Genomic DNA, 21,253 nt, shown 5'->3' with positions numbered 1-21,253 from the left:
TCAACGATAAAAGCAAATCCCACAAGACTGTGTATCATTTGTATAAAGCTCAAAAAGAGAAAAGTCAAACAATATATCCTTTGGGAATACCTCTACCTATAATAAAACGACTAAGAATGTCAAGGAGAGACAAAGTTCAGGACAGAGGTGGTCGAAGGAAGCAAGGGGTAGAACCCAGGCGGAAGCACCCGTATATATGCTCCACGTGGATAGTGTGGAGTCACAGACTTCCGTTTTCTCAGTGTGCTTTAAATCTTACATATTTGCTCAACATGTGATTTCGAGGGCATCCAGTATTAGCCTGAAAGTGCTGAAGTCCTGGAGCCCCGAGTCCCTCCTTCCGGTCCCGCGCTTTCCCCATCACTTCACTGCCAGCGGCTCGGGGACCAGTTCCAGCGAAGTGCGACCCCCCCCCCGGGACCCACCCGGCACGTGACTGTGTGACTATCCCCGCCGTCGGGTGGGGCGGGTGGAAAGGTCCAGAGTATCTCACGTGCCCACTAAACCTGCTCCGTTAATTCCAGTTATTCGCCAGCTAGAAGCAGATCAGGGTTCGAGGCCCACAGGGCCTCACCCACTCCCCGCAACACCCCCCCCCCCCACACCCGCCTCCAAGCTTGCCAACCCCCCCACTCCCACCCTCGTCCCCGCCCCGCCCCGCCCCTTTCCCGGCACCTTGACTCTTTTCCTCCAGCCCCGCCCACTCGATTACGCAAATTTTCCAAGAGGATCCCCACGCCTGCCCCTCCCCACGGAACCCGCCCGCTCAAACCAGTCTCCGGGATTTACAACCAGCCGGAAGCCGGGAAAGGGGCGTGGAAAACGCGCGGAACTGCCCGCCCCGCCCCCTCCCTTCCGGCCTCTCCGTCGGGCTCCGCCTTCCCCGTGCGCCGCGGCGCATCCCAAAAGCCGGAGAAGTGGATTATGCGCTCCGCACGGTCTCCCAGCTGCAGGGTGGCCGCGTGGCCCGGGCTCAGCGGCCGGAAGCCCGGCCCAGCGCCTCAAGGGGGAGCCGCCCCGAGAGGGAGCGGACGCGGCCGCAGTCGGGTGAGCGTGCCCCCGGCCCCAAGGCTCGGGCTTGCCTCCCGTCCTACTCCTCTCGTGCGGGACCCGGGCGCCGAGCCGCGGCGGCGGGACGGGCCCTGCGCAGTCCCCTCCCCCTCCCTGTTACCCCCCAAGCCCGGGCCATGGCAGCGCCGTGACGTCACGCGCCTCTGCGTGCGGAACTGCGGTGGGGGGACGACGCACGAGGGGGTTGACGTCGGGGGGAGGGACGACGGCCGGGGGCAGGGGAGGGGAGGGGCGTTGGCGCGAACAGGAGCAGCGCGTATTCAGCCCCGCCCGCTCCGGCTCTGTTCCGTCGCGAGGACCTGCGTTCCGAGCTCCTCCCTCTCGAGTGCAGCCGCCCTTCCCCTCCCTTGACCTTTTCGGAGACTTGAGGTGGTAACCCTAGACCTTAACTTGTAATTTCGTTGGAATTTTTCTGGAAAAATGGAATCTGGCAATATATCCTAAGAATTTTTGTTTTGAGAAAAATGTTTCTTAGCATATTTGGCAGCCCCCAAATTAGGTTAAAAGTCTGTTTACCAAACGCTGTCATTTTGCAGAAACCTGTTTTGTTGTAAATGGGAAGCGCTGTGGTTGGAGGCTTGCACACGCTGAGACGGTGTGAGCTTCAAGTCCCTCAGCCTCCAGGTGCTGAGTCCCCCGTGAGAACTGAACCCACGCAGGGTGCAACGTAACAGAACGCGCGTGCGTACTTCGCGCTCAGCTCTGACCTTGGAACCTAGTAACTGCTGCACACGTGTTACTAGTGATGCTTGTGGCTTCGTTTTAAAGACTCCAGTTGTGAAGTAGACCTTTTTCTTTTTGTGTTTTCGTTTGTGAACGTGTAACAGAAGGGTTTACCCCAGAATTTCTGTGATGTCTGGTATGTCAAAGTGCACGTCAGTCCACAGACGGAGGTCAGTGGTGTGAAGCCGTGTGCAGTGTATGCAGACAGAACTGTCTTCACCCGGCGGACTTGGGTGGGGGCGGAAGGGAAGCTTGATGGGAGCATCGCCTTCTTTGTTCTTTTGAGGCAAAACCTGGGGACATGATGAAATTAGGGTTCTTTATCTGTGACTTTATTGAGGGTAAAATAAATCTCAGTGTATAATTTCTTCCACAGAATATTGAAGGATGTTCGTTCCAAGATCCCTGAAAGTCAGGCGGAATGCTAACGATGATGGTGGAAGTTGTGCAGCCAAGAAAGTCAAACCAGAAGCAGAAGACCCCCAGCTGGGTGCAGGCGGGGATGGTCCAGCCGATGATGCCTCAGGTACCAAAGAAGCTGCACTAGCGGCGCATCACGGTGCCCAGCCGTGCCCTCTCCCCGGGCCTGCCAGCCAGGTGCCTGAGGGGGGTCTGGCTGGACCCGGGCAGCGGGCGCAGGACAGCGATCTCCTCGAAGAGCCGGTGAAGTCCTTCTCCAAAACGCAGCGCCAGGCCGAGCCCGGGGAGCCGGTGTGCGTGGTATGCGGGCGGTACGGAGAGTACATCTGCAATGAGACGGATGAAGACGTGTGTAGCCTGGAGTGTAAAGCAAAACACCTTCTGCAGGTGAGCGGAACGGAGGAGCAGTTAGCGCCGGGCGGTCCACAGAAAGCGGGTTCTGGGCCAGCGGCTCCACGTCCTGCTTCGTATGTCTACACCGAGCACGCCTTCATCTCGAACCTTCGGGAGGACCAGATTGAAAACCTCAGACGGCAGCTGGGAATCGTGGTTCAAGGGCCAGGCGTCCCCAGGCCCATCATTGACTTTGAGCATTGCGGCTTCCCTGAGGCCTTAAACCTCAACCTGAAGACCTCGGGCTACGAGGTCCCCACCCCCATCCAGATGCAGATGGTCCCCCTGGGGCTTCTGGGCCGAGACGTGCTGGCCAGCGCGGACACCGGCTCTGGGAAGACGGCCGCCTTCCTGCTTCCCGTCATCATGCGAGCTCTCTTTCAGGTAAGGTAGAGCTCACCTGTATGAGCCTCAGGAACAGTCAAGGTGTTTACCAAGTGTCATCCTCAACTACGTTAAAATTGCAAACTGAAACCAAGTACTTAGACCTTTAGTCACTGGGACTAAATTTTATTATACTGAACCAGTCTCTTCATTGAAGGTCTAAAAAATTGCTTTCCTCACAAAGTGTTGTCTTTTTAACAAATTTTCTATTCAAGGAACAGGCTTTGGGTTTGGGGCGAAAATCCTGCTGACCAGGTGAGCTGTGATTTTTGTGTCAGTCTAGCCTGCTTCGATTTTGTGTTTCGAAAAACCTGATACCAAAGTCAGAACACTATTGTAGAGTTTCAAAATATACCACTAAGCGTGACCTGCGTTTCGTCTTAAAATGATACCACCTTGCCTTACTCGTTGGCTTATAAGCACTCCTGCACGTAATTAGTTTAACAGACGTTTTAAGTAATTATTTGCCAAGTACTAGAGTTTGTGAGGTTTGGAGGATGGCAAGGGGGGAAAGGAGTGAGAAATGTAGGCGAAGGGAGAAGAGATAGAGGAAATTTTGGAACACTAAAGTGTAGTAGAAGATAATGTGAGAAAAAAATAAAAGACTAGATTTTCAAAATATAGACGAAACTCACTGGAAGACCAAAATAGAATGTTTGTATAAGTAAGGTCACCTGACAAAGAAGTGAGTCTACAAGAGCGCTGAGGGGAAATCGAGGGTAGGATGCCAGGCTTCACCCAGATCTTCAGGGCAACCGGCAGGTTTCTCTTCCGAGGAGGCCGGCTGGAGGTCGCACGGTCCAGTCGATGGGAAGCCAGGCTTCAGTTTTCCCCCCTTGATTGAGGCAGATGCCTCTCCCTGGTCCTGATGGTGGTCTTTCATTGTCTGTCCGTGTTATGTGAGAAATGGGTGCAATTTATGCTCGTTTTGGAGGAGAATTCTGCAGTTGAGCAGAAGGCCGGTGGGCTGATGGGACCACTTTCAAAGAAAAGTGCTCCTGGGGCTGCCTTGAGGCTTGTGTCCACAGCTGCAGAGCTCATTGCTGGTGTGTTTCACATCTTTGCAGAGCAGGATGCCATCCGCGCTCGTCCTCACGCCCACGCGGGAGCTGGCCATCCAGATCGAGCGCCAGGCCAAGGAACTGATGAGCGGCCTGCCCCGCATGAGGACCGCGCTCCTGGTGGGGGGCCTGCCCGCCCCCCCGCAGCTCCATCGCTTGCGCCAGCGCGTTCAGGTGGGCTCCCTGGACCGAACGCCTTTGCAGAGGACCTAAACAATGCAGGAACTAAGGGTTTTCGCCCCCTGAGGAACTTCAGAGTGTGATTTTAGGTGGCCTTTGAAGTCTTGCCACGTGAGCCTTAATTTTAAAGTTCGTTTTCTGTGGGGAAGGACAGGAGCACCGGTCAGGGAGGTGCCTTTTGTTTTCCCAACGCGGTCGGATGTTCTCACAGCCATTACCACCTTTAATCATTGCGTTTGCTCTGGGAGGTGGGGTGGCGTATCCCCTCTTTCACGGTTGAGAAGATGAATCTCCGAAAGGCGGGCCTTCTCTCGGGATCGTGGCTGATACACTTTAGAGTGTGATTCCTACAAACAAGGACATTGTCCTTCATCATCACAATCCAGTTACAGACCCAGGAACTTCACGCGGGTCCGTTGGGATGCATGAACGTCGGTACCACCGCCTCCGACCCCGCTCCGGTTTTGCTAGTTGTCCCATCAGCTTTTTTCCGTCGAGTTCAGAGTCTTCCGTTGCTTGTAGCTGTCATGTCTCTCTCGGTGTCTTCAGTTTGGAGCCGGTCTTTCCTTTTTTCTCAGGATCTTGGGACTTTTTAAGGATTATAAGCCGCTTACTTGGAAGAACAGCCTTCAACTGATTAGATTCAAGTTACGGGTCTTGAATTTAGTTCTTTAACAGAACACCACAGAGGAGATGCTTTTCTTTTCATTGTATCCTTTTAGATGGCGCACAGTTTCAATTTGTCCTTTTACTGGTGCTTTTATCTTGTCAAGTTAAAACTGTAGAGTGTGTACCTTTTGTGTTGAGTAAGTATTTTAAGGGGAGCACTTTCAGGTTGTAAATTTATGGAGCTTCCCCACACTTCCTACTTACTTAGTTTTTTATATCAGTGCGGACTCGTGGTTCCCTATTTTTTTTACAGGGTTATAACCTGTTTGACCCGCGGGAGCACCTTCCGGCTGGTGTCTGTGCCCTTTTATTATATCCCTGTCATCCTCTGACTACCTTCTTACTTTCCATCTGAAGAAGATGTTCTGTATGTACTTCGTTCTTTCCTGGCCTCAGCCCGGGAGCTCTCTCCACGGAGCCCTGGCTCCTTCGGTGTGGAGAATAGTATTCAGAAACCGAGACCTGGGCTCTCCCTGGGCTCCTTGCTGTTGAACTGTCATTGCTTCTGGGACCTCAGACTATCCGAGACCATGAGTTCATGTTGGTAACTTCCAGTTCTCATTCATCACAAGGTTCCTTTTACGTTTTCTGTTCCCATGTTGGTGACTCTGACGATGAGAAACCTGCCATCCCTTATCCTTTATGTAGTTATTTCTCTGCCCCATCTCCCGGCATGTCACCGGTGTTCCTCCCTGGACTCTGCCCTGCATGGCCTCACCCCTCCTCGCCCGGCTGCCGCTCCCCCTGCCACCCAGGCCAGGACTCACAGACACCTACCCTCTGGGAGGAAAAGCAACTGAAGCGTCTGTGTTCTCGGCAGAGCTATCTTTCAAGAGTAAGGACAAGACAAAGACCTACTCAGATAAACAAAACCAAGAGAGTGTATTGCCAGTGGACCATCTAAAGGAACTTCTGGAGGAAGCCTTCTGCAGATCAAGAAGATTCCAGAGAGGAAGGTTGAGGGGGTGGAAGGAAGCTAGTGCGAAGTCGGCAGTTAAGTGTGTGGGCGAAGCTAAACAAACACAGGCCGAGCGAACAGTGACCAGGAACAAGCCATGGTTTCAAAATAATGGGGTGAATACCATCCCACAGCGTGTAAGGGCAGGCGAGATGCAGTCGCGGTAAAACATCGCCCTGGATCTTTCAAGAACAAGCTAAAAGTGTTGATTAACTTTATATTAAGTTACAGATTTGTTGACATTCAAGGAGAAGCACTCAAAGATTGAAAAAGAAGTTGATAGCTTCCAAACCATCAGAGGGGAAAATGGAAGAGAAGGAGTGAAGTCAAGTCAAAGTAATTAAAATTGACTTGGTATTTGTGGATGTCTGAAGTACCCACGCCAAACCCTGTGTTCTGGGGATACAGACCTATTATCATCCGTGGCTATGTTACCGCTGTGCGGGTGTGGACTGGAAAAGTGGGTACAGCTGAACATAGGAGGCCATTTGTAACTGCACCAGAGTGATCCCGGCACTGTCTCATTTAATCCTCACCATAGTTTTTAGCATTTCCATCTTAGGACGGGAGAAGAGAGACTCACACCATTATTAAATGCTGGAGCCACGATTCCTGCTCAAGTTTTGACTAAAGAGCCCCTACTTTTAACCACAACTTCAGCTAATATATTATAAAACTCTTAAGGCCCTTGAGTGACCTTAGAGTTCATTGTACCCAGCCTCGTAATTTAAAAGTGAAATAGCAGGCCCGGAGAGGGCAAGGGGTTTGCACTTGTTCACGGAGCCAGATAGCGGTGAGCGTGCTCGTAAGGCCCTCCGGTGTGGCCCCTGCCAGGTTCTCAGGCCCCCCTCCACCCACGCCAGCCTCCCTGCCTCCGAGCCTCACTGGTCAGGATGCCCTTCCCTCTCCCTGGACCTGCCCGTCATGCTAACTCCCGCTACCCCTGTGGGTGTTGGCTTGTGCTTTAGCAGCACTGAGTGCGTCCCTCCATTTATCACGTCCTGTCCTCATCCTCGTGAGCACGTGTTTGCTCTGTGTCTTCCTTAGTGTCGTGACTTTCAGGAGAACAGAGACCAAGTCTGACTTACTCATCATCGAGCTCCGAGCACTTACACCAGAGTCTGGCATGCATTGGCCACTCAGGAACTGTACAATGAAGGAATACGTGAGTGAATGAACCTGATCGAACTTTCTAATTTGCCTTTTCTCTTTCGTTCAGGTTATCATAGCAACTCCTGGGCGACTTCTGGATATAATAAAGCAGAGCGCTGTAGAACTTGGCGGTATAAAAATTGTAGTAGTGGATGAAGTAAGTAGTGGTGTTTAAAAACAGTGTTTTATATAATCTGTGAAAAGCGCGTTATAGTTATATAATTGCATTGTATAATCAGGCATTTTCTCTCCCAAAGGAAAACAATTCAGGGATTTTTTTTTTTTTTTTTTTTTTTTTTTTCTTTTTGCGGTACGCGGGCCCTCTCACTGTTGTGGCCTCTCCCGTTGCGGAGCACAGGCTCCGGACGCGCAGGCTCAGCGGCCATGGCTCACGGGCCCAGCCGCTCTGCGGCATGTGGGATCCTCCCAGACCGGGGCACGAACCCGTATCCCCTGCATCGGCAGGCGGACTCCCAACCACTGCGCCACCAGGGAGGCCCGGGGATTTTTTTTTAATCGGCGATAGTGGTTCTTAAGCTGGTGCCTGTGTGGCACTGCCGCTAAACTAAAAGGAAACCAGCACTGTCTTGTCCCAATTGATGGAAAATGTAAACTTAACAGGTATACTGTATTCTCAAGGGTGAAGTTCTTTAAAATATGCTGGGTGTCATTTGTCTACAAAAAAAGAGAAAGAAATCAGTGGCAAATAACTCAGCAGGAATTTTGGAAGTAGCTAATGATGCTTAGTTGGAGGAGCTTCTTTATTTTTGTCTATGTGGACACAGGTGTCTGTGGTTGTGATTTTCTGTGTTGCATAGAGCACATAGGCATTTTTATACTTTGGCCTTGCTTAATAAGAAGTAAATGTGTTATTATTTGATGATAATCCATGTACCAACCGGACGGGGCATGGCTGTGCTGCCTGCACGCTCGTCCCGCTGGCTGTGACGGGGCAGAGGCTTGGGGTTACCCAGCAGTGATCAGTGCTGACCAGTGACAGCAACCTGGCCTGCGTCTGTGGCGCCAGGGAGTAGCCTTGGGACAGCAGAGGGTGTGGCTGCAACACAGCCAAGACCCAGAAGACGGGGGCTTGAGCCTTTACTGCGCCTGCTGTGAGACCTTGGGCGGGTCATTTCATTTTCCAGAGTCGTGGCAAGGAAGAGCAGTGGTTGTGAAAACGTCTCCCACTGAAAAGTCCCGTATAAATGTAAAATAATATCCAGTCCTTTAGAAAGCACTGCCAAGCCCGCGTTTTCCTGGCCTGGCCTTCGGGGGACCTGATCTGTTGTGTTGGATTGTCATTCTTCCTGCCACCCTGAACGTGTGGCTGGGTTTCCCCTGTGGATAAGCCCATGTCCTTAGGTTTCCCCTCCCCGTCTTATGAGCCTGAGGATGATCCTCCTCGTAGAGAATTTATTCATGCCCCGCTCTCTTCAGAGCATTTTCGTTTTCTTATGTTAACAAGGTTTCCCTGGCACACCAGGGCTGCGCTCAAGGTGATGGTGCCCGAGGAGTGCTGTCCGGCAGAAGTGCACCGATGCCCAGCTCCTCGGCAACTGGGGACATGGCTCCTGTGTGGTCAGGGGAGAGGCGCTGCTCAACAGCAGAATCGGTCACATACTGAAGCTGAAGTCAGCACAGAGGTGCTCCTTGGGTGCAGGGGACGAGCTCTGGGTGAGATGGGTGGCGTCACAAAGAAGCTTTAAACACCCTCCAAGCCCGCAAGGTGCCCTGTTCACAAAAGCAGGTGAAGGTCTGAATTCGTCCCGAGAGCCGAGGTTTGCCCTCTCCCGATGCAAGCTGTCAGTAGGACCGTGTACGTGCTCAGGGTTTCAGGAGAAACGAGAGGGTCAGTACGTTGGCTTCTCAGAGGTCACGGGACTTGACCTGAGCCTCGGAAGAGGGAGGAGGATTTAGAAGACTAGAGGATGCATCCAGTGCCCCAGGTGAAGAGACAGGCAAGCAGACTCGGTCGGGTCGGAGACGGGCCGGCCTGAGGGTCCTGCGTGAGAAGTAACGGGAGGTGAAGCCGGTGGCTGGCGGGTCGGGTTGCAGAGGACCCGGAAGGGAGGATGCAGGGGAGTGTGGCCGTGACCTGGGGGCGGTGAGGCTTAGATTACTGGGTGTGCCACGTGGGAAGTGGTGGTTTACCGGGTCTGCTGCCCATGCGGGGGAATTAGAGGAGGAAGAAGAAAGCCAGCCAGCGACGAGGGGGGAAGGTCGGGGACGGGCTGGAGGCAGGCATCGGGGTTCGCCTGAGGGTCACAGTGAATCACTTACGGGTCGTGTGATGACCGGACACACGGGAGGACGAAGGTGGGTGGGGTGCGCCTTGATTTAGGGCCCACGGGGACGGGCTGGGGCCTGGTGGTCACACTCGAGTTGGTTTTGGAGAGTGGAATTTCACGTGGGTGCTGGATGGAGGGGCAGGTACCAGACCCATGCGTGAGAGTCCGCGGGATGCGCTGGCTTCTCTAAGGGGGAAGCTGAGAGGGACAAGCAGTGGGCTGAGGCTCTGCCTTGTGCAGCTGAAGACAAGTCAGTGAACGGAGAGGTGGTCTGAGAGCCCAGAGGGAACTGGGAACAAATGATGTCCCTGGGGAGAGAGGCCACTGTTCCGGGGGCGGGGGGAGGGGGCCAGACACAGGAATGGTCAGGCCGGAAGTCTAAGGCAATCCTTTAGAATTAGGAAAATTTGCTGTCACCCTCCGCGTCCCCCGTGTCCCGAGGATTCTCTCCCACCCCCTCCGCCTGCTCTTCCTTTGTTCCGTGTCCGTGACTCAGAACCTTCCGTCTGGAGCCGCCCTGCAGACCTCAGGCCCCCTCGTCTCTGCTCCGGGGGCCCGTGCGCAGACCGTCCTTCTCCTGCAGTGTGTTCCCTGCTCCACCCGGTGACCAGGCGCACCGTTTGCCGTTTCCCCAGTGGCTGAGATGGAGAACCAGAGCTCGTGCTTGGATGCTCTGGTTCTGTGGGTCTGGGGTGGCGGCAGGCGGCAGGCGGACTCTCAACCACTGTGCCACCAGGGAAGCCCTCTAAGAGGTTTTTTAAAGTACATGTTCCCCCACATTTTAATCTGTTAACATCCCTCTAAGGTAGGTAGGAAATAGATTTATAAGTGGAAACTGAGGTGTAGAAAGAGTAAGATTTTCCCAAGATGTGATTGATAATGGCTTTCAAAAAATATAGTTTAGATGGGAACCAGTCATGAATATTGTTTAGGTGGGGGCGTGTGTGTGTGTGTAAATGAAACAGAACTTTCATGAAACAATACTTAACCTTGTGACATGTGATTTCTCTATTCTCATATGTTTTATTCTATCCTATTTTGTGGTTTTAAAAAATGCTATTCATGGCCCATTCTGCAGTTTGAATAACAACTGTATTCTATGAGTAATCCACGTACATTAAAGAGAAGTTAGAGGGACTTCCCTGGTGGCGCAGTGGTTAAGAATCCGCTTGCCAATGCGAGGGACATGGGTTCGAGCCCTGGTCCAGGAGGATCCCACATGCCGCGGACCAACTAAGCCTGTGCGCCACAACTGTTGAGCCTGCGCTCTGGAGCCCGCGAGCCGCAACTGCTGAGTCCGTGCGCCTAGAGCCCATGCTCCACAACAAGAGAAGCCACCGCAATGAGAGGCACGCACACCGCGACAAAGAGTGGCCCCCGCTCGCCGCAGCTGGAGGGAGTCCGCCTGCAAGGACCCAACGCAGCCAAAAAAAAAAAAAAAAAAGAAATTAGAAACAGGAGGAAAAACACCCATATTCCCATTGAAATAACCATAAATAACCATAGTCATTGTAGTTCATTTTCATTTTCTCCTGGCCTTGAGAATTCAGACATTATTCTGTAGACACTGGGAAACTTTAAAGGATTTTAAGCCTGAGTGTATTATAATCAGACTCATATTCTCCACGTGGAGAATAGCCTTTGAGCAAGAAGGCTGGCTCCCAGGAGGGAGGGGAGGGCTTGAGCCAGGGTGGTGGCTGTAGGGAGGCGGGGGAGGGTTTCCAGACACAGTTAGGAAATGGAAAGTAAGTGAAGCAGTGCTGGTGTCCGGGTAGTGGGACGATGGGCGAGTGTGGCTTTCTCTACTTGGTTTTGTTTACCAAGTTTTCTACAGCAAGCACGTTATTATTTCTAGTATTTAAAAATAATAATAGGGCTTCCCTGGTGGCGCAGTGGTTAAGAATCCGCCTGCCAATGCAGGCGACGCGGGTTCGAGCCCTGGTCCGGGAAGATCCCACATGCGGTGGAGCAACTGGGCCCGTGAGCCACAACGACTGAGCCTGCACGTCTGGAGCCTGTGCTCCGCGACAAGAGAGGCCGCCATAGTGAGAGGACCGTGCACCGCGATGAAGAGTGGCCCCCGCTCGCCGCAACTAGAGAAAGCCCTCGCACAGAAATGAAGACCCAACACAGCCAAAAATAAATAAATAATAAATAATTTTTTAAAAAGTATACTCTTCAAATAATAATTGCATCTTAAAAAGAGTTAGACAAAGACTTAAAAATGGCTGTTGAGGGCCTCCCTGGTGGCGCAAGTGGTTGAGAGTCCGCCTGCCGATGCAGGGGATACGGGTTCGTGCCCCGGTCTGGGAGGATCCCATATGCCGCGGAGCGGCTGGGCCCGTGAGCCATGGCCGCTGAGCCTGCGCGTCCGGAGCCTGCGCGTCCGGAGCCTGTGCTCCGCAACGGGGGAGGCCACAACAGTGAGAGGCCCGCATACCGCAAAAAAAAAAAAAAAAAAAAAAAAATGGCTGTTGAATGTGGCACCTGGAGAGTGATTGAAGACCCGAAGGAGCCGGTGAGGGGCGGGAGGTGAGCCCTGGACCAGACAGTCGGGGGAGGGCGGGGAGGTGGGGGAGGGAGACCGCACGCAGGGCTGGAGGACTCTTCCAGGAAGTTTGGGTGAGAAGAGAAACTGAAGGAATTTATTTCTCCTGAACCAGGAGAAGCAAGGCCATCTACTGAGATGAATGGGGCTTCGTGGGATTACTGAGGAACGTGGAGATGTTTGCAGGCACACAGTGGGTGTGTGTTCTCTCTGTCTGCTAGTTTGTTGAAACACTGAGAAGGACCTTGCTGGTACTTCATATACTTTATCTCATTAATCCTCATCACAGCCCCAGGAGGTAGTTACTATTATCATTTCCATTTATAAAGGGAAAAAGTAAGGCTTAAAGCTCTTCATTAACTTGCTTGAGGTCATAGGTAGAGCCAGGATCAAACCCAGACCATCATGATAATTTCATATTTTTTAAATGTCATAGAATGAATATTAAAACAAGTGATCAAGCTTCAGTCTAATGGACAGCACATTAGTGGACACTAAAACAATTCAATGTCTTATTTTCCAAAATTGTAGGCACCCAGATTATATTTGAAAATCAAGATAGCCTTAACTTTATTTTAAAATTAAAAACTTAAAAAATTTTTTTCTCTTTTTTTCAGCAATACATTCATTGTTTTTATTTTTTTTAATGTTTATTTATTTTTGGCTGCGTTGGGTCTTAGTTGCGGCACGCGGGGTCTTCCGTTGTAGCGCACAGGCTTCTCTCTAGTTGTGGCACACAGGCTCCAGAGCGTGTGGGCTCCATAGTTGCGGTGTGCGAGCTCCAGAGCACGTGGGCTCTGCACTTGGGGTTCACGGGCTCAGTAGTTGCGGCATGCGAGCCCCTGCGGCATTTGGGATCTTAGTTCCCAGACCAGGGATTGAACCCTCATTCCCTGCATTGGAAGGCGGATTCTTAACCACTGGACCACCAGGGAAGTCCCTCATTGTTTTTAAAAACCAGCAATACAGAGGTATATACAGAAGTGAAAACCCCCAAATTAAATTTTTTTATTTGAAATCATATTTTATTATAGATACATGTTCATGGTAAAAAAAAAAAATTCAAGAACTTCCCAGGCGGTCCAGTGGTTAAGACTCTACACTTCAAATGCAGGGGGCGCAGGTTCAATCCCTGGTTGGGGAACTGGGATCCCACATGCTGCACGGTGTGGCCAAAAAAAAAGATCAAACTTTGCAAAAAGCTATAAAATGAAGAATAAAATTGTTCCCCCCAGCTCACAAGTCTCCTCTCCAGAGTTAGCAATTAACTTCCCTGAGTATATATACAAATGGCCTCATGTTATACATAGTGTTCTCTATTTTGCTTCTTTCCTCCTAGCAGGGATAAAGAGCTTTCTGGTCATTTTTCATGCTAGCACTGTGTTGTATGGTATGGATCTACCATAATTTACTTACCATGTCTCATCCTGTTGGATATTTAGGCTGTATATGGTGGGGTTTTTTGGCCACTATTACTAATGCCATAATAAAAATCTTTGTATATCATTATAAACGTAATTACACAATATGTAGTTTTATATATTTTTTTTCCCCAGTTAATCCTTTGGCTTTTGACAGTGTGGTGTATTTTTCCGTGTCAAGAGTTTTAAATTTTTTACGTTCTTAATTGTATCCATTTTTTTTCTAGGGTGGCTCTGGGTTTTCATGTAGGACTAACTTTACAATGATTTTGTTTAGGCTGATACCATGTTAAAGATGGGCTTTCAACAGCAAGTGCTTGACGTTTTGGAAAACGTGCCTCATGACTGTCAGACCCTTTTGGCTTCGGCCACGATTCCAGCCAGCATAGAGCAGCTTGCAAGCCAGCTTCTGCGCGACCCCGTGAGAATCATCGCTGGGGAGAAGAACCTGCCCTGCTCCAACGTGCGCCAGATTGTGTTATGGGTGGAAGAACCAGCCAAAAAGAAGAAACTGTTTGAAATCTTGAATGTGAGTGGTAAAGCGGTCAGCCCTGCTTTGTAGATTGCACTTGCATTTTTCACAGTTTTTTGGTTTTTTTGGCCACACGGCTTGTGGGATCTTAGTTCCCCGACCAGGAATTGAACCCGGGCCTTCCGCAGTGAAAGCACGGAGTCCTAACCACTGGACCGCCAGGGAAGTCTCCACAGTTCTTTTTTTTTTTTTTAACAAATTTATTTATTATTTTATTTATTTATTTTTGGCTGCATTGCGTCTTCATTGCTGTGCGCAGGCTTTCTCTAGTTGCAGCGAGCGGAGGCTACTCTTTGTTGCGGTGCGCAAGCTTCTCATTGCAGTGGCTTCTCTTGTTGGAGCACGGGCTCTAGGTGTGTGGGCTTCAGTAGTTGTGGCATGCGGGCTCAGTAGTTGTGGCTCGCTGGCTCTAGAGCGCAGGCTCAGTAGTAGTGGCGCATGTGCCTAGTTACTCCGCGGCATGTGGGATCTTCCCGGACCAGGGCTCGAACCCATGTCCCCTGCCTTGGCAGGAGGATTCTTAACCACTGGGCCACCAGAGAAGCCGTCTCCACAGTTCTTGAGAGAGTGCTTTTTAGATGCAGCTTCAGGGGAACCTGCTGTAGATGTTTAATAATAAATTGCTTTGCTTACTTCAGAATTCTTTAGGGTTCAGATAAATTTTTATTTGTGAAAACATGCAGTATAGACGCAAGGTTGGTTTTTTTCCCATTATTATAGAAAGATATTTAAATATCAAGGTTAATCCCAAAGAATATTTTTTTGTTTCAAAAATTTTTAGTAGTTTTAAATATAAGGTAAAGACAAGTTCTTTCTTGGCTGTTCTGTCCTTGAGAAATAGAATTTTTTTAACAGTAACTGGTTTAAGCAGAAATTTGTTAAGTGGGTGGTATGTACAAGCGTAGTTGTTAAAAATACAGTATTAAGTTAAATATGGTTTATTTTGACTTACGAACAATTTTGGAAATTTTAAATTGCACTTAAAATCATTTCTGCAGTTTTAGTGAGGTGATGCAGAAGTGTGAAGGACGTACACTGTTTGCCTTCTGTTTGTGCATATTTTAAAGAAAACACTCATTTTAACAGAATGTGCCTTTTTTCCTTCTTAGCAGTGTTGGTAAACCTATTGATAACTAGCTTATACTAATGCTCTCAGAAAAACGTCCCATTGCAAATTATGTTATGGCAATCATTTTAAATATGTGTTTTTAATGTTTCAGGATAAGAAACTCTTTAAGCCTCCAGTGTTAGTATTTGTGGACTGCAAACTAGGAGCAGATCTGTTGAGCGAGGCCGTTCAGAAAATCACAGGTCTGAAAAGCACCTCTGTGCATTCGGAAAAGTCACAGCCGGAAAGGAAAAACATACTGAAGGTGACACCCAGCGTTCTGTTTTCTTCTCTTTCCTGTAAATCTGTTTTGCCTCATTTTCAAGAGATACCATATTATCTGCTGCTTTTTAAAGCAGACGTTTTTTTTTATTAATGACCCTGAGAGCTTCAGGCACGCAGCGGTGTGAAGTTAATTGTTCCTCTTGCTCTGGCTTCTGTGTTTTGGGAGCAATAAGCCTGTGCCCTAGGGATTGTCTACTAAATAGATTAATCATTCAGAATCTGCCATTTCTGAAATCAGGTCACTTTGGACTGAGGCATAGAGTAATTCACCTTTGGAAAAGGTTTGCCTGAATAAATTATTAGAAAAAATTTGGGGTTGGGGTCGGAAGGCCTTTAAGCTGCATATGTCTCTCAGATGTACTAAGACCTATAGTTACTGCGAAGGTATTGCAACAACAGTATTGAAGAAAGTGTTGAGAAAAGAAAGGATACTCTGAATGACAGAAAACCACTCAAGATAAATCCTCAATAATGAATTTTGTTGCTGTTTTGGAAAGGGTTTACTTGAAGGAGACTATGAAGTTGTCGTGAGCACGGGGGTCTTAGGAAGAGGCCTGGACTTGGTCAGCGTCAAGCTGGTTGTCAATTTCGACATGCCTTCCAGCATGGATGAATACGTGCATCAGGTAAAGAGATTTTATATGTTACCACCATTTTGCTCATGAATTTTCTTATGCAAGGCATTGTCGTTACAATGGTAAGTTAAAAAAAAGCAGGACATAAAACTGCATGTATTTTTGCTTTTAAAATATATAAACTAAATTACGTTTTTCAAAACTATATGGGTGCCTAGAATGCATTAAAAATTCGTTGGAAATAAAACTAAAACGCTTATTTAAAAAATGTCAGTGATTAGCTTTTGGTGTAGTTTAATTTTCTTTATATTTTTTGTTTCCTTCAGTGAGCATATTAAATGGCTTTTATAAGCAGAAAAAGAGGGCTTTGTTTAAAAAGGTTGTTTTAAGTTGCTGCATCTGGCCAAAATAAAATCGATCTGCTGAAGTGTTTGTTTTTTTAGGAATCATGTCTTCGTCTCCTCTTCATACCCGTATTCGCTCTAGACTTTCACCTTTCAGGGTTTGGTTCCTTTCCTTTGCTGCCAGAGATAACAGCAGCTCTTCTTTCTCGCAGAAATAAAGCCTCTCTGAGCGCCACGTTATCTCACTGACTGCTACCTGTCTTCCTTCTCCGGCATCACTTACAGACTCTTCAAGTAAAGCCTTTCTCTGATGTTCTTAGAATCACCTCTGAATGTCACATTTACTGGAGCCGCCCACTGAAATGCCTGTAGCGCCCTTACTGAGTTGTTGCTTTCTTTTTCATAAGACTTCATAATCTAGCAGTCTGCCGTCTCTCTCCCTCCTTCTTGCTCGCTCTCTCTTTTTTCCTTTCTTTCTTTTCTTTTTTTTTTTTTTTTTGGTACCACCTCATTTACCCGTGCCTCAGGGATTTGACTTTTCCACAGGAACTGATTGTTCACGTAACTGAACTTTATTTTCCTCCAACCTTTCAATTTAATGATTTTGGCTGGATGGGGCTTCCCTGGTGGCGCAGTGGTTAAGAATCCGCCTGCCAGTGCAGGGGACTCGGGTTCGAGCCCTGGTCTGGGAAGATCCCACGTGCCGCGAAGCAACTAAGCCCGCGTGCCACAACGACTGAGCCCGTGTGCCTAGAGCCCGTGCTCCGCAACAAGAGAAGCCACCACAATGAGAAGCCTGCACACCTCAACGAAGAGTAGCCCCCCTCGCTGCAGCTAGAGAAAGCCCGCGTGCAGCAACGAAGACCCGATGCAGCCAAAAATAAATTAATTAATTAAAAAGAAAAAAAATAATAGTTTCGGCTAGAAATCTGTCTAGAGTATTAAAATACTTAAGAAGCTTCTTTGCTTGTTAAATGGAGCATGCTGCTTATACCTATGTACCTGTCTCTTGCTCTCCCCAGGTCAGCCCTGTGGCTGGCGGTTATCACGCTGCACCCACTGTAATACAGGCAGTGTGCCTCGGGGATGCTGACAGGTGCAGAGCTGCGTGCCTCTCCTCAGAGGGGCCACAGATCCTTCTGCTTTTCTAGTTCTGTATTCGGGTGTTTTTTGTTTGTTTCAATCATCAGAGTACACATACACACGATAATAAATCACGCAAATAACGAAAGTATAAAATGAAAGGTAAGTCTTTTCAAGGAAGCCCTCCTACCTTTGAGTGGTTCCCCCAGTTCACACTGCAGAAACGGTAAATGCATGCGTGTGTGCCTATATACAGATGTGATGTGCATGCCCTGTCACACCTTCCACATAAATGGGACCATATTATTATACCCACTATTCTGTGCCTTTTTTCCTTTTTTTTTTTTCAAGAGGAACTATATTTATTTTATTGAAGTATAGTTGATTAACAATATCGTGTTAGTTTAGGTCTACAGCACAGTGATTCAGCTCTATGTGTGTGTGTGTATAAATATATTCTTCAGATTCTTTTCCCTTATAGGTTATTACCTAATATTGATTAGAGTTCTGTGTGCTATATAGTAGGTCCTTGTTTTTTATCTGTTTTATATATAGTCGTGTGTATCTGTTAATCCCAAACTGCTAATTTAGCCCTCATCCCACTCCCCCTTTCCCCTTTAGTAACCGTAAGTTTGTTTTCTGTGTCTGTGAGTCTCTCTGTTTCAGAAATAAATTCATTTTTTTTGTTGTTTTTTCTTTTTAGATTCCACATATGAGTGATATCATGTGACAGTTGTCTTTCTCTGACTGACTTCACTTAGTATGATAATCTCTCTAGGTCCATCCAGGTTGCTGCAAATGGCATGATTTTATTCTTTTTTATGGCTGAGTAGTGTTCCATTGTGTATTTATACCACATCTTCTTTATGCATTCATCTGTCTGTGCCTTCTTTCTTTATTAAATAGACCTTAGACATTTTTCCTTATCAGCACACACACTAGGTGCCATTTAATAAGTGTTAATATGTATTGAGTGCTTAGCCTAATGCCAGGCACTGTTCTAAGCTCTTTAAATGTTTTTACTTGTTGAATCTGGCTTGTTCTATTTTCGTGGCTGCATGGGAATGTATTATATGGATGTCCTGTAAGTTATTTAACAAATCCTTCACTGCGGGACAATCAGATGTTTCCAGTGTTATTAAATAATGCTGCAGTGACAACCTATATACACAGCTTCCTGGGCCTCTCCTGCAAGTACATCTGTAAGAGAAATTCCTAGTGGGAGAACTGCTGGGTTAAATGATATGGGTATTTAAAATTATAGTCAGTATTCCCACGTGTCTGATTTTTAATTTCAGGGATGCTAAGCTTCTGGAGAAATAATTTTGTATTGTTAACATTAGCTGTCTTTGGCCGGGCTGCGTGGCTTGTGGGATGTTAGTTCCCCAACCAGGGATTGAACCCAGGCCCACAGCAGTGAAAGCGCCCAGTCCTAACCACTGGACCGCCAGGGAACTTCCTAGCTATCTTTTAGAATTTGGAGACCATTGCAGTTAATTTTTAACTGCTTTTTATCTCAGTATAACATATCTAGTATAAATTACATCTCAGATGTAATCCACCTGCTATACAATTTGCCAATTTAAAGTGTACAGTTCATTGGTTTTTAGTATATTCATAGAGTGGTGCAGCCATCAGTATAATTGATTTTAGAAAATTTTCATCGCCCCCAAAAGAAACCCCTTGCCCCTCAGCAGTCATCCCAAGTTCCTCATCACACATGCACACACCCTCATTCTCAGGCAACTGCAACTATGGTAGATTTATGTCTTCTGGACATTTCATGTAAATGGAATCATACAGTATGTGGTCTTTTGTGACTTGTTTCTTTCACTTAGCATAATGTTTTCAAGGTCCACACGTTGTAGTATTTTATTGACAAATAATATCCCATTGTAAGGATACACCGTATTTGTCCATCTATTCATTGGTTGCTAGACATTTAGGTTGTTTCCACTTTCTGGCTACTACGAATAATGCTGTGAAGGCCCAAGGCCATGTTTTTGTGTGGACATGTGTTTTCATTTCTGTTGGACATAAACGTAGGAATGGAATTGCTGGGTCCCTGTTGAACATCTTGGGGAACCACCAGACTGTTTTCCCATGTACCTTCATGTTTTACATTCCCACCAGCAAAGTATAAGTGTTCCATTTTCTCCATATCCTCATCGACATTGACACTCTTTTTTTTATTATAGCCAGGTTCATAGATAGGAGGTGTTTTTGATTTGCCTTTCCCTAATGACAGTGATGTTGCACATTTCATGTACTCATTGGCCATTTGTATACCTTTGGAGGAATGTCTGCTTAAATCCTTTGCTTTTAAATTGGGTTGCCCCTTTTGAGTTGTAAAAGTTCTTTATATGTTCTAGAGACCCTTATCAGAAACATGATTTGCAGATATTTTCTCCCATTCTGTGAGTTGCAGGTATTAATTTTTAGTTTCATTGAAACAACTCAGTAAGGTAAATAAATCAGGTAAAAACAAAAGCTGATACTGAAAAACAGCATCTCCCCCTTACTTCTCCCCAGTCTAATTCTCTGCAGGCCACCCCTTTCAGCCTTTTTAGAGTTTTCTTTTACAGCGTTAAAAATGTTCTGTATATTGGCGGGAACTATCTATTCATTTAGATAATCTGAGTATACTTTAAGTTCTACATTTCAATTAAGGAGCAGAAATTGACCATGATTGTGTATTTCCCTCCCTTCTGAAGAGTTTCTCAGTATATTTGGAGACACGTTTTGTTCCTTCTCACGGGTCTCCACAAATTTGTGTCTGTTTAACTCTGTCAAAATGAGAAATAACTATGCAAAAATGGACTTGCTTCAGTCTCACATTTCAAGGCACTTAAGTACTATAAAGGAGATAGATGCTCTTAATGCAATAGCTTTCAAAAAATTTCTACTTTAAACCACCCACAATAAGAAATATCTTTGTCTCATTACCCCCTACACATACATACAAACATGCACACACGCACACATATGCACACACGCACACACGTGCATAACTGAAAAGTTTCACAAACTACTCACTTTTATTATTTTTATTTTCTTATTTTCTGTTCGGGTTGTTTCCTTAACACTATGCTAGTGGCAGCACACTAAACTGATTTCACAAGTATATTGAGGTGAACAACTCAATGCTCTCTGAACAAATGTTCATCTTAGTGAAGCTTCCGTAAATACTAGTCTTCGTTTTCTTTCAAGAGACGATAAGATTCTATGTGAACATTTTGAAAACGTCCTTTGCATTTCATTTCAGGTTGGAAGAGTGGGGAGATTAGGTCAAAATGGAACAGCGATTACTTTCATCAATAACAACTCGAAAAGACTCTTCTGGGATATTGCGAAACGAGTGAAACCCACAGGGTCCCTTCTCCCCCCACAGTTGTTAAATTCCCCTTACCTTCACGACCAGAAGAGAAAGGAGCAGCAGAAGGATAAGCAGACGCAGAATGATCTGGTCACGGGGGCTAATCTTATGGACATTATTCGAAAACATGATAAAAGTAATTCTCAAAAATGATTTGTGATACCATGTTGAATAATTTTTATTGCATATTGTCAGTGAAATTTCTGTACATTATTCCTGTATGGTTTGATGAATGTGACATGCACATGAAACAAAAAGTTAACATGATGTAAAAAGTTTTAATGGACTATCAAATTTATACAGCAATATTGTATTTATTTTCCTTTTTAATTTTCATAAATTAAAAACAACAGAAAGTGAATTACTAAATGAAATAAAAATTTCTTCTCTCTGGAAAAAGTCCTTTTTTTTTTTTTCAATAAATATTCCTCATAGCTATCATCAGAACCAGAAACCCACACATCCTGACTCAGATGGCGATTCTTCTGTTTTATATCCACTGTGCTGCATGCACGTTGGCACCTGGATTATTGTTGAATCAATGAATATTAGGAGAAAAGTAAATGATAAAAAATGGAAGAAATGGTCAGTGCTCCTTTTGAAAGAAATGTTAAATATCTATTTTCTCTCTCCATTTTCCTTTCGGCTGGATAAACGTAAATTTATTTTACATCTGATGTGG

At 46.9% G+C, this 21,253-nt stretch overlaps 1 protein-coding gene across 4 annotated transcripts; it reads left to right on the top strand.

The window, feature by feature from the left end:
• Nucleotides 1-902: 902 nt before the first annotated feature.
• DDX59 (DEAD-box helicase 59) lies at nucleotides 903-20,915 on the top strand. 4 transcript variants are annotated; one of them, XM_060091481.1, is made up of 8 exons: nucleotides 903-1,047; nucleotides 2,171-2,991; nucleotides 4,059-4,226; nucleotides 7,079-7,168; nucleotides 13,546-13,797; nucleotides 15,021-15,173; nucleotides 15,691-15,819; nucleotides 20,461-20,915. In XM_060091481.1, exons 2-8 carry the CDS (start codon nucleotides 2,182-2,184, stop codon nucleotides 20,722-20,724), a joined length of 1,866 nt encoding a protein of 621 aa, XP_059947464.1. In that variant the 5' UTR covers nucleotides 903-1,047; nucleotides 2,171-2,181; the 3' UTR covers nucleotides 20,725-20,915. The 4 variants fall into 4 exon arrangements, with proteins under 4 accessions (XP_059947464.1, XP_059947467.1, XP_059947466.1 ...); XM_060091483.1 differs by lacking the exon at nucleotides 903-1,047 and adding an exon at nucleotides 1,333-1,440; XM_060091482.1 differs by lacking the exon at nucleotides 903-1,047 and adding an exon at nucleotides 1,628-1,964.
• The last annotated feature ends 338 nt before the right edge of the window (nucleotides 20,916-21,253 follow it).

The sequence above is a fragment of the Mesoplodon densirostris genome, chromosome 2 (assembly GCF_025265405.1).
Source record: "Mesoplodon densirostris isolate mMesDen1 chromosome 2, mMesDen1 primary haplotype, whole genome shotgun sequence".
NCBI classification, from domain to species: Eukaryota; Metazoa; Chordata; class Mammalia; order Artiodactyla; family Ziphiidae; genus Mesoplodon; species Mesoplodon densirostris.
Note: the sequence above shows the minus strand (reverse complement) of the source record. Positions and strands in the feature narration are given on the sequence as shown.